Here is a 12662-nt window from a genome sequence, read left to right as displayed (position 1 = left end):
CTTGTCTTTAACCCTTTTCAACTAACTTTCGACCCCACGGTGGGCGCCAAAATGTTCTTACAACAGGGACCAAGAACACTCGAAGCAGGTTGACAAGATTAATTGTAAATCTTTCAATCTTGGGTTGGACTCTTTGTTTCTTTGTGGGCCGGATACTCTGGACCTCTCCTCACGTTAGGTGCTCTCGGCTTCTCATTCTGCTAAGTGCTTCTCGGCTTCTCACTCGGCTGGGTGCTTCTCGGCTTTTCCTTTCCACAGATGGGGGGGTGTACCTGCAAGTCGCTCTGATGCCAAAGTCAGAAACGATATAATGTTCATCAGATAAAATTCACTCTTACCTTTTTCTTACTCTGAACTCTTATTTATAGGGTTTCTCTAATGGGCTTTCTCCTTTACCTTTGGACTTTCTTTCTACATCTTTTTATTATTTGCACACCCCTCATGCAGGTTTTTATCTTAATTGGGTTTCATTTTTATAATAATATTTATATTTTGTTTTATTCTTTTATGTATATCTTTTATGCTCTCGGTCTAAACACCTCTTGGTTACTTAGCATGTTATTCTCGGCCTAAACCTCTCGGTTTTAGCCTTATCACCTCTTGGTTACTTAGCATGTTATTCTCGGCCTAAACCTCTCGGTTTTAGCCTACCAGTACATTTTTCATTATCACTTTATTTTTCACTTTATAAATATCTAATATACTAAGAATTTAAGTTCTCATTTGGTGTTTATAAATCATTGGGTCGTTGTTGGTTGAGACTCAAATTTTCCTATATTTGTTGTGCAAATTTACCAGTATTTATACTAATTCATAAAGCATGAGTAAAAAAAACGAAGATGAATGTGTTGTCTTACCTCACAAAAATGTGAATGGGAATTAAGAGTGAAACAGTCTCACCATCACCATACCAACAATACCTCCTCTGCACCTCAAACGAACATCTAGTTTTTCTGCACCTCGGCTCTGCACCTTTTTTCAAAACAAAGAAGACAAGAGCAGAATGAGGTTTTAAAAGTTTTGTTGCGTGCACAATCAAATTGATATGGTGCAAGGAGAAATTGCCCTTGCATAATTCATAGCCAGTGCGAGTCAACAGCAGGGCGAAGGTTGGCTCGTTTGTCCGCGTAAATAAAAAATATTTTATTTTTTCTGCCAAAAAAAGACAGTTTCTTCCTACAACCCTACATTTTTCTTCTTGCACCCCCATAATTTTGTAAATTCCAAAACTGACCTTTACCTGTTGTTTCAATTCGGGATCTGGGATTGTGCTACGAATTCAACAATCCAGAAGTGAATCATGTTGCTTTCTGGAGGAGGGGGTGTTCTGAAAGCAAAGTTTGCATAAATTGTTGATTTCCGGATTGCTGAATCTGGAAGCCTAATTTCTATTACGGATTGGTGGATCTAGAATGATTTTTTTCAATTATGGATTTCTGAATCCAAAATGCATATTTTGAATAACGGATTGGCGGATCCAGAATAGTTTTTTCAATTATGGATGTTTTCCATTTTTTTTTTATTTTGGATTAACACTGTCATTCATGTACTACCAGAAGCACCAATCCAGGAGATTATTGGACGCGCCAATCCAAAATTTTACCAGAAGTGTCAATCCGAAAATTTACCGGATTTCATAATCCAGAATACAAAAAAAAAATTGTACAGTTTTATATAGGGATAATTTTGTCTTTGCACAACCTTGTGGGGTTGCAGGAAGAAAAATGTAGGGGTGCAGGAAGAAATTGCCAAAAAAAAATCGTACACTCACTCATTATTACCGTGTGATCTTTATTTTATTTTATTTTAAAAGCTTGGATTTAATCTACTAAAAAATGAATGTTTTATTTTATCCATCTAAAAAAGTTAATATTAAGAGTGACATGAATTAAGTTTTAAGTAAAGTCTTATATTTAAAATTTGTTAATAAAAAATAATATAAAGAGATTTCAATAAGATACTTAGTCATCTTCATTAAAATATTTTATAACAAAACATAAGATACCTTAATACATTTACATACATATAGAAGGAAAAGATGCAAAACAAAATGTTAATTGTTTTTAATCAAGCTTTCTAAAATTCCTCATACTTGAGTTCTTTTTATATTTTTATCTTAATTGAATGAATGAATACAAGATAAAATTTTAATTTTTCAATATTAAAAATATAATTTTTATAATTAATCCTTACACATGATAGCTCGCAGACTATCTCTTATAGAGGGCGGGTCTGTGAAATGAGCCCACATTCCATGCACAGAACGAGCCAGTCCACATTTTCATCCCTACCCACAACCGCTAGGAACCTCAATACTCATTTTTCTCCAAATCTTCTATTTCACTTCATTACAAATCATCAAATACAAAGAGATGACTTAGTCTTCTTTCTATATGTGTAAACAGTAGTTGCATATAAAGAAACACAAGGTTATCGATTTTTTTAGAAAATTCTGCGGAAATTTTTTCCGAATTTTTAAATCTTATGATTACTAATTATTCATTGAGGAATTACTTACAAATCACAATCCCGCATGAAGAAAAGTACGAAAATCATCACTTACAAATCTTTATTAAAGATCTTCTAAAAAATTCTAACAAAATATAAAAAATTCTAGTAATATTTGTTTCAATAATTCTTAATTTTGTCCTTTCAAGAAAATCAAATTATAATTTAAATTACTTTCATAATATTAATTTTTTATAATTACAAACTGAACAGATAATTCATAAATTCAATATTATTATTTGACCATAGTCATTAGAATAAAATCATTAAATAAAAATTAAAAATCAAAATAATTAGTTACTATTTAATTAAATTAAAAATTATTTTATAAACTAAAAAAATTATTAGTATTTAAAATAGTTTCTATTATTAATAAAAATTTATAAAATAATTTTTAAATTGATATTAGTTACCAAAGTTTTAACTATTTATTACTTTATATTTTAAATTTGTCTCTATTATTTTTTAAAAAATCTAATTTAAAATTTAAAATATTAATAGTTAAAACTTAGATAATTAATTTAGATATCAATTTAAAATTATTTTATAAATTTTTATTAATAATAGAAACATTATTTTAAATATGAATAATTTTTATTTTTAAATTAATATTTAATTTAATCAATATGTAATTAATTATTTTAATCTTTAAATTTGATTGAAATTTAATAAAAAAAATTGTACTGAATGGTTATTATTAATTAGAAAAAGAATGCTTGAGCACCTAAGCCTTGCTTTACACATTATCTTTTTCTCTCTCTTTTTACTTTCTACAAAGCTAAATACTCTTATTTTCTCCTACTAAACTGCTCAAAAAATCATCTTCTATTTTTTTTTCTTTCTTCCCTAAAACCACCTAACATATCCTTCTGTCATCTCTGTAAGTCTCCATGTTTACATACTCTTGTTAATTACACATTCTATAACAGTATGGTTGAGTTAATGAGAAGTTTCCTTGGAACTGACATTAGGAAATAGGATTGTAAGTTCCAGAAATGAATCAAAGTGTGGAAAATATAACACCTTTATGGCAGCTAGAAGAGGCAATGCAAAAGGAGAGTATTCCTTAATTATTTAAACTACATAACATATATATAATTAAAGAACTGCAGTGTTAGAAGAGTGGCCCCACCCGCGTGCTAGAACAAGACAAAAACAACTAGTAGCTGGACATTACAACCAATTATGTCTCCATTTAGGCTCACTCCACAATTTCATTCAGCTACAAACTGGTTTTTTATCCTCTAAATATACGTGTAAACCACTTTCTCATTCTATATACAATACCATAAAGCTACCATTAAATTAACTGAACTATTACTTTTCTTTCTACACAGCATCTGCAATTTTCCTATCCAGCAAGCAACCCTCAGCATGCACACTTCCAATTCAGTCAATATTCAATAATTTTAGTACCACTGATATGCTACTCCATACCATCTGTTACTGCACAAATCATGACCTTTCGTTATACCAATTTGGGGGAATAAATGAATTGGCACCTCTATAGAGTACAGAAATACACTTAACAACATCTGATTTGGAAATCATATTGCAACATTTTCATAAGTAAATTACCAAGCTGTTACAATCACCATATATAATGGATCTTATAAACCTACGATGAATACTATTATATTTGTCTTCTAATAGTGTATTAATCAAATTGGACATATGAAGTAGTTTTTTTAGGTATCTGTTTTTGAGACAGTTTATAGTTCCAGGTAAGATCAGATTGAAGCAGTTAAACTAGCATGCAACTTCTCTTTCACAATTATAGTATCATAACAATTATGTTAAGATAAATGAGGCTTAGTGTTCCATGTAAAATGATGCTTTAATTAAGAGTGAGTGCTTTAATGGTCCAGTCTTATTTGTCTGCAACATAAAATCCCGGGAATAGCAATGAATGGAATTAGAAGCATTCTCCTGCTCACAATAAAGCCGGTATTTCGGAGAAGATAAGCGTTTAATTTAGTAGTCTGGTGATCCATTGTTGCTATATAATTGGGTAAGCTTTTCCCTTAATTTATTGCCAATACAACCAATTATTCAAATGATTGCATGATCCTCATCAACCTTATAATTATGGTGAAATGGTGCTATATATCTTAAGGAAAAAGGAGCCTATATGTAAAAACAACAAAGCTAGCCTATGAAAAGGTTATTATTTTTTATTTTGATAAAGAATGAAAAGATTATTTATTTGCCGCCCCCACAAACAAATGGAGGACTATAATACTTCCAACAAAATATTATTATGCTACTAATGATTAACAACAGAAAATGTGGTAAGTATAAAATATTGGTCTGTTTATGCACATTAACTTAATACTTTACTAGTAGTACTATAGAATACAGGGAGAGTTTCTTTGACTATTCCATGCAACAATTAATCCTACTTAATGAGTAACAGATGTTTTACTTGACTGAGAAAGCATTTTTAGACACGTACCACATTTAATATACCTGCATATAATTTTAAATTATTGATACACTAAGTTGTTGTTGTGATGAATATATTTCATATAATAAATTACAGATTTGTATAAAATATTGTATAATTATATTTTTTTTAATTCATTTCTGATTTATAATTTTTTTTATTTAGCTATAATCAATTATAAAACATTCATATTTGCTGGTTAACGTAAAAAAATATTTGTATATATGCATATGAGAATATTAAATAGAAGAGTGCCCTAAGTTCGGTGAAGGTTCTCTGCTACTTTTTTTTTTTTTTTTGAAATTTTTTGAGTTATGATAGTTTATTTTTTTGGGTTTGTCGAAAATTCATTTACTCAATATACTTTTGGAATTTTATGACTGAGAGAACTATTACTTTTTTTACTCTAGTCGGTCACCTTCCTCCCCTCTTCACTTCACTCAGAAATTGCTTCTCCTGGGATCACTTTTGCTACTTCTCCTTCTCCTTCAATGGCCTCCACTCCTTTGTATACTCTCGGTTGGATGGAGCTGCAAAAGATAATCTGACACTCAAGTAAGTTCTCAATATTGGGTGTTCGGTGTAATTAATGCATGATAATGACGTAACTTTTTTTTTTTAAACTTGTGACTATTTATATGATTATCATGAGCCATTATTATTGGGTTTGATTAGTCTTTGGATCATAATTAAAAACACATTACCTAATGTTTGATCACGGTTTAGGCTTACTAATCCTCTGTAGCATTTAATGGACTTTGTCATATCAGTCGGCACAAACCGGATACTGAAACCTCCAATATTTGTCCAGTTCCAGAATACTATAATCAATTAAGATCGTTTTGTTAACTATTTTATCCTTAATTATCTTCTTTAGCTCTTAAATATTGCACTATAAGAAAATCATTAAATAAAAATCAATTTTAAAGACAAAAAATAATTAGTTGTTATATAGACTAAATTAGATATTATTTTAGAAACTAAATTAAATACTATTATTAATAAAATTTATAAACTAATTTATAAATTAGTATCTAATTAGTCTCTAAAATAATATTTAATTTGATCAATATAATCACAAAATTGTTTTTATTTAATGATTTTATTGTATAATATTTAATTTAATCAATATAACCACAAAATTATTTTTATTTAATGATTTTATTGTATTATGATGATTCATTATATCGAAAAGTTGGTTGAATAAAATATTACTTTCACATACTTTTATGAAAAATTATATATATAATATTTATTTTTTATTATATAGTTAATACAAGATACGAAGTATTTTACCAGTTATCAATTCTAATGATCTAAACATTAGATAAAGATGTTTTAAAATATGTTAATGAAGAGTATTATATTTCTTTAAAATGAGTTATGACAACCTTGAATAATGAATATTTGTATTTCGAAAGCCATAATTTATTACATTCTAACATCAAACACATAAAATATTATGATTAAATTTATAAAAGTAATTAATGGACAAGTGAATACATGGATATTTTTAAGTAGTGTCACCTACTATAATATTTATAATATTTATGTATATATCATACGAGAAAATTATTGATTAGAAATCAATTTTAGAGATAAAAAATAATTAGTTGTTACAGTGACTAAATTAGAGACCATTTTAGATACTATAATTTTTTTTTCTAAAATAGTTTATATTATTATTAAATAATTTCTAAATTAATATCTAATTAGCTATCAAGTTTTTCTACCAAATTTAGAATCTAAATTTTTTCTTTTAAAACAAAATAATTTTCTCTCTCACACGTACTTTTTTTGTGCTGGATTACTGATATTATTGAATTGGAGGGACATGAATAGTGACATTGGAAGGATAAGCTAAATTTCTTGACCTACTTAAAGATGGCAGAGTTGTTTTGGCCCTGCTTAAAGTAGAGCTTATTACAATTCTCAAATTGTTCATATTTGATGAGAATTTTTAGGTATATTTCGTGAAATTTACAAAACTAAAAAACTTATAGAAAACATAATTTTGTAGGAAAAGTCTTAGCATATAAGAAAATGATAAAAAATGTAAGAAGAGATGTTTCTTATGTGTATGGTTATATAACTTCATGTATAAGAAATATATATGGAGTTTCTCCCTCCAAAAATACAAACTAATTAGGTAGGTAGGATACTAATCATGAGATTTTATCATTATTAAATTAATTGCATATAATTGGGTACAATATTGTACAATATTGCATACAATAATTGCATATAATTTAATAATTATTATTTCCTTAATACTCCCTGTCAAGTTGGTAGGTGAAGATCATGAACCCCAACTTGTGTCGTAGCGTCAAAAACCGTTTCTTGCCTAGTGCCTTTGTAAAAATATCTGCGTCGCAATAATTCCTTAATACTCCCTAGTCTGAGTCGCAATAAACTGTCAATGTCAGATTGTTTTCGGATGGCAATAGCAATTTTTGTCCTGGTGATCGTTTGATGTACTTTAGAACTCGAATTGCAGCATCCCAATGAGGTTTCCGTGGATCTGGTATATATTGACTTAGGGTCCGAACCGAAAATGCTATGCCAGGTCGAGTAACCGTGAGGTATATCAGTCGTCCCACAAGTCGCCTGTATTTGACTAGATCCTTTAATAACTAGTGTGAGTTTTAGGTATTGTTCCATTGGAAATTTGTTTGGATGAGCACTGAGTCTCGTATCCTGCAAAATATCAAGCGCATATTTTCTTCTTTGGGACATGTAAATACCAGCTTTGTAAGGGTAAAATTCAATCCCTAGAAAATATTTTAGGTCTCCAAGATTTTTTAATGTGAAATAGTTGTAATAGACAATCTTTAACACGCTGAAATTATGTCAAATCATTTCCTGTCAAAAGAATATCATCCACATAATATGTCTTGAACGGTTGAAATACTACAGATTTAATCACATGAGAAAATGTTGAAAACCATGTTCGAAATGCTTGTTTGAGACCATAAAGGGATTTGTTAAGTCGACATACAATGTTCTCCTTGTCGATGATGCTCGGGTGGCAAGTCCATGCAAATAATTTCATGCAATGTGTCATGTAAGAAGGCATTTTGCACATCTAGTTGGTGAGTAAACCAATTTCTGGTTGCTGCAATGGTGAGGAGACACCTCAAAGTTGTTAATTTTGTTGTTGGTGAAAAAGTTTCAGAATAGTCGACACCTTCAATCTGAGTGTACCCCTTTGCGACAAGGCGCGCGTTATATCTGTCGACACTACCATCTGAGTTGTACTTTATTTTATAGACCCATTTGCATCCGATGGGTTTCTGCCCAGCGGGTAACAGTGTCAATGTCCACGTTTGATTTAGCTGCAAGGCGGAAAACTCTTCGTCCATTGCTTTTTGCCAATTTGGATCAAGGATAGCTTGAACATAAGTGTGAGGTTCTTTGGTGGATGTGATGTTAGCAAGATATGCACTATGTGGAGAAGAAAATCGTGAATTAGAAAGAAATGATGCATAGGATACTGGTTCCATTCGGTCGGTCTTGGGCAGTGGTCGAATGAGTGGCTTGGGATCCCGTTACGTAGTCTGGAAGCCAGGGAGGTGGGGTTGATGTGCGACTGGATCGTCGAACAGGAAGGTCGGTTGGAGAAGGTTTGGTAATGGGTGCTGACTTCTTGGCATGGGAGAAGAAGGTTGGTCTACTGGAGATTCAGGTGTATTATGACGAGTAGGGGAAGAAGGTTGGTTTGATGGAGGTTCAGGTGCATTGTGACGAGTAGGAGAAGAGAGTTGGTTTGATGGAGGTTCAGGTGTATTGTGACGAGTAGGAGAAGAAGGTTGGTTTGATGGAGGTTCAGGTGTATTGTGATGAGTGAGAGAAGAAGGTTGATCGAGTGAATGTTGGACAGGAGTGGGTAAGTCAATGTCAATAGTGGGCAAAATACCTTGTAATGGAGGTGAGGATTGTGTCTGTGACTGTTGGCAGAATGGGAAAACACTTTCATGGAAGATGACATCCCGACTTGTAAAAAAAGTGTCTGCATCTATATCAAATAATTTGTATGTTTTTTTACTGTGAGGATAACCAATGAAGATGCATTGTCGGACGCGCGAATCAAACTTTTGCTTAGGTGAAACAACAGTTGCGTAACGAGGCAACCAAAAGTTTTTAGGTGAGAAAGTGAAGGTGGTTGATTATATAGTAGCTCAAAAGGTGATGGCAAGCGAATAATGATATATGTGGCGGTTAAAACGCATTCTTCCCAAAATTTAATGGTAAACTGGACTGAAATAGGAGGGCTCGTGCTGGTTTTATGAGGACCCCAGATCTGAATTTGGTCGGTGCTCTGATACCATGTTAAGAAGTGTGCTTTAATCCTAACTCAACCCCATAAAACCGGCTCAATGAGGTTTGCACCTACTCATATACTATGAAAGGCTCTAATCTCTAGTTGATGTGGGATTTCTAACACACTCTCACGCCGAGACTACCAACTCGTGCGTGAAGATATATGTTATGGGTGGTCCGATAACAGCCCGATGACGGGTGGCCTGATAAACCCAACAAATACTCGATAAGAAAATGATAAAAAATGGTAAGAAGAGGAGATTTTCTTACATACACTCAAAATTGTAATAGTTTGTTGTGTCCTCTGCATTTTTTCACAGGCAGCAAGAATATTGAGTGCAGAGGGACAACCATGAAATTCTGTTCAGCACTTGTTTGAACAAAAGTATGATGAAAGAAAGAATAAAAAATATAAACAAATACATATGACTTTTCTAAAGTACACTGCTCCTGTCATACTTATGGGAATCTTCATATTATATCACAAGGGTATCCACCTCTCTTTCGATTAATTCACCTTATCTTAAGCATTAGTGATTGAGCAATTTTTTCAAAAGCTTCACTAAAAAATTAGAATCAAACACACTATTTTCCGTCATATTCCACTATATATGATCACTTCCCTGTACGAAGCACATTACCACCTCAAGATCCTAGAACTCGTTGCTAGTGTTGAATTTCTATCAGACAAACAAAAGGGCCGTGAAGGAATGAAGAGGAACAGAAGTTTTTCCTTACTCTTTTTCCTCTCCTTGTTGGTGATTATCTTTGTCACCTTCTCTACCGTTTCTGTGGAAGCAAGGAAGAAAAATCTTCACAAACGTAACAATCATAAAGATGGTCACAGTGGCAATGGCCACGGTCGAGGGTCACATTCTCCACGTCCAACACCAACCCCTCCTCCTTATTATGGTTCTCAAGGGAGCATGTTTGACGTTTTGTCTTTTGGTGCCAAGGGTAATGGAGTTTCTGATGATTCAGAGGTAAATAAATTTATAAAGGCATGCTAAGAATTTAAAGACAAAGTGAGTTTTAATTGCTAGAATTATAAGATTGTTGATGATGTTTATAAACCAGGCACTTGTAGCTGCATGGAAAGGTGCATGTAAAGTTGCTGGTGCTACAGTAAAAATTCCAGCACAACTCAAGTTCCTCATCAAACCTGTTACTTTACAAGGCCCTTGTATGCCTGACCTTACTCTTCAGGTTTCACTTTTCTTTTTCATGTTGTTTCCAAACTTCAGTTTTATTTGCATAAACATTCCTATAAATAGAAAATAAAATAAACTCAACTTCATATAATTAAATTCATTTTATACACTTGATCTTATGATTTTATGAGAAAAACTTAGTTTACTTAATCTTTTTAATCTTTATACGTATATATACATAAAGAAGGTATCAGTATCAAAATAATGTTTTGCAAGAGGCCGTAGAACAAAAACTATAATTTGGGATAGCATAACAAAATATATTTTATAAGGCATTTGAAAGTTGTATATGTTTAACTGTAACAGATAGATGGAACTCTATTGGCACCTCCTCAAATATCTTCTTGGCCAACATCCAGTTTGTTTCAGTGGATAAATTTCAAGTGGGTGCAGAACTTCACCATCAAAGGTTCTGGCACTGTTGATGGCCAAGGTTATTACTGGTGGAAATCCTCAGAATTTTATGACATACAGGTAAAAATTGCCAGAAAAAGAAACAAAGTCAAGTATATATATGTGTGACAAAGTTAATTGAATTTTTTCAAACACAAATAGCTCACTTTGTACTCGTGATCAATTCTGGCAGAAGAAGAGCTATTCCAAAAATATTCCAAGCATGAAACCAACAGTAAGATCTCCCCTAAGAATCTAACATACAGTACAATTTTGTGTGTAATTTTCTCATAAGCCTTGTTTGTCATTTACTATATGTAGGCAATAAGATTTTACTCCAGCAACTCTGTCACAGTTCGTGATATCAGAATCATAAACAGTCCTCTGTGCCATCTAAAATTTGACAACTCAAAGGGGATTGAAGTTGACAACATTACAATATCCTCCCCAGAGAGTAGCCCAAACACTGATGGCATTCACTTACAGAACACACAGGACGTGGAAATTAAACGTTCTATCATTGCAACAGGTAAGGGATTAATTCATATATTTTAAATGACTGTACATTCCATTTCTACAAGCTGGCAAAGTAGAATCTTGTAAATTGTTAAATCATGCATTGGCCACTTGACTACTTTGACAAAGAATGATTGGCTGAAACACCCTTTTCAAGTTAAAACGGTAAACTGTCACCACAACTAACTTTTGAAACGTGCAGCATATAAAATTATTTTTACAGATGAACTAACTTTAACTTTTGTTACAGTTTGCAGATATAGTAGGTACCCAACTGAATTCAGTCTATGTAGTACCCATGTTAAATTTTATATTTTCCATCAGAAGATTAGAATACTCATAGTTGCTCTTATTTTTTATATTATCAGGAGATGACTGTGTATCCATCCAAACCGGTTGCTCTAATATTCATGTCCACCACATTAATTGTGGCCCTGGACATGGTATAAGGTAAGTAAAATATATGCACAGCCTAACTAGTCCAAGTTGGCATCTTCCTATAGTGATTTTCTTAGCAAAACCACTCTGATAATTCTTTATACATTTTATTTTCTTTACACAGTTTGGGAGGATTAGGGAAGGACAAGAGTGCAGCATGTGTGTCTGACATCATTGTTGAGGATATCTCTATGAAAAACACTCTATATGGAGCAAGAATCAAAACATGGCAGGTATTAATAACTTAATTATGGTAGTAAGCCTGGTTATAACAAGGTCTGGTTATTGGCATTATATTGAGTTTTTTTATTCTGCTTGTAATTAATAGGGAGGCTTTGGTATGGTTAAAAACGTGTCATTTTCCAGAATTCAAGTCTACGATGTTATGTTTCCAATAATGATAGACCAATACTACTGTGACAAGCAAAAGTGCAAGAACCACACAAGCACTGTGGTGATTTCTGGGGTTAAGTTTGATGAGATAAGTGGAACTTTTGGGATACAACCTGTTCATCTAGCTTGCAGCACTTCCATACCTTGCACAGATGTTGATTTAACTGACATTCAACTGAGTCCCTCCCCTAAGTATAAAGGTTTGCAACAAGCTGTGTGCTGGAACTCTTATGGAAAATCACAAGGCCCCTTGCTACCTTCAAGCATTGATGATTGCTTGAAAAGTGGTGGTGGATTAATCAAGAGGATAGCAAGGTCACATGATAGAGTGTGTTACTGATTGCAGATGTGAGCCTTGTGGCAGCTTCCCTTCTACAATTTTTTTGACTGTGGGAAGGTGATGATGGTGTAAATTTATGTACTTCATTTTTCCATTG

At 32.4% G+C, this 12662-nt stretch overlaps 1 protein-coding gene across 1 annotated transcript; it reads left to right on the top strand.

Annotated features, from left to right (window-relative positions):
• The first annotated feature begins 9793 nt into the window (after positions 1-9793).
• On the top strand, positions 9794-12662 carry LOC137809605 (polygalacturonase At1g48100). Its single transcript, XM_068610718.1, has 8 exons — positions 9794-10257; positions 10352-10480; positions 10792-10959; positions 11072-11113; positions 11200-11407; positions 11763-11844; positions 11957-12065; positions 12161-12662. The coding sequence occupies exons 1-8, from the start codon at positions 9886-9888 to the stop codon at positions 12563-12565; spliced, it is 1515 nt and encodes a 504-aa protein (XP_068466819.1). The 5' UTR covers positions 9794-9885; the 3' UTR covers positions 12566-12662.

Source organism: Phaseolus vulgaris, chromosome 2 (assembly GCF_000499845.2).
Source record: "Phaseolus vulgaris cultivar G19833 chromosome 2, P. vulgaris v2.0, whole genome shotgun sequence".
Taxonomy (NCBI): Eukaryota; Viridiplantae; Streptophyta; class Magnoliopsida; order Fabales; family Fabaceae; genus Phaseolus; species Phaseolus vulgaris.
The sequence above is the reverse complement of the archived record's forward strand: the minus strand, read 5'-3'. Positions and strand labels throughout refer to the sequence as shown.

What these genes read in the sequence shown, in the direction of transcription:
- LOC137809605 (XM_068610718.1), top strand. Translation starts at nt 9,886, where the DNA reads ATGATCACTTCCCTGTACGAAGCACATTACCACCTCAAGATCCTAGAA. An exon ending in GGCCCTGGACATGGTATAAG is followed by an intron (nt 11,845 to 11,956) that starts GTAAGTAAAATA and finishes TTCTTTACACAG; the next exon opens with TTTGGGAGGATTAGGGAAGG. An exon ending in CAAGAATCAAAACATGGCAG is followed by an intron (nt 12,066 to 12,160) that starts GTATTAATAACT and finishes TGTAATTAATAG; the next exon opens with GGAGGCTTTGGTATGGTTAA.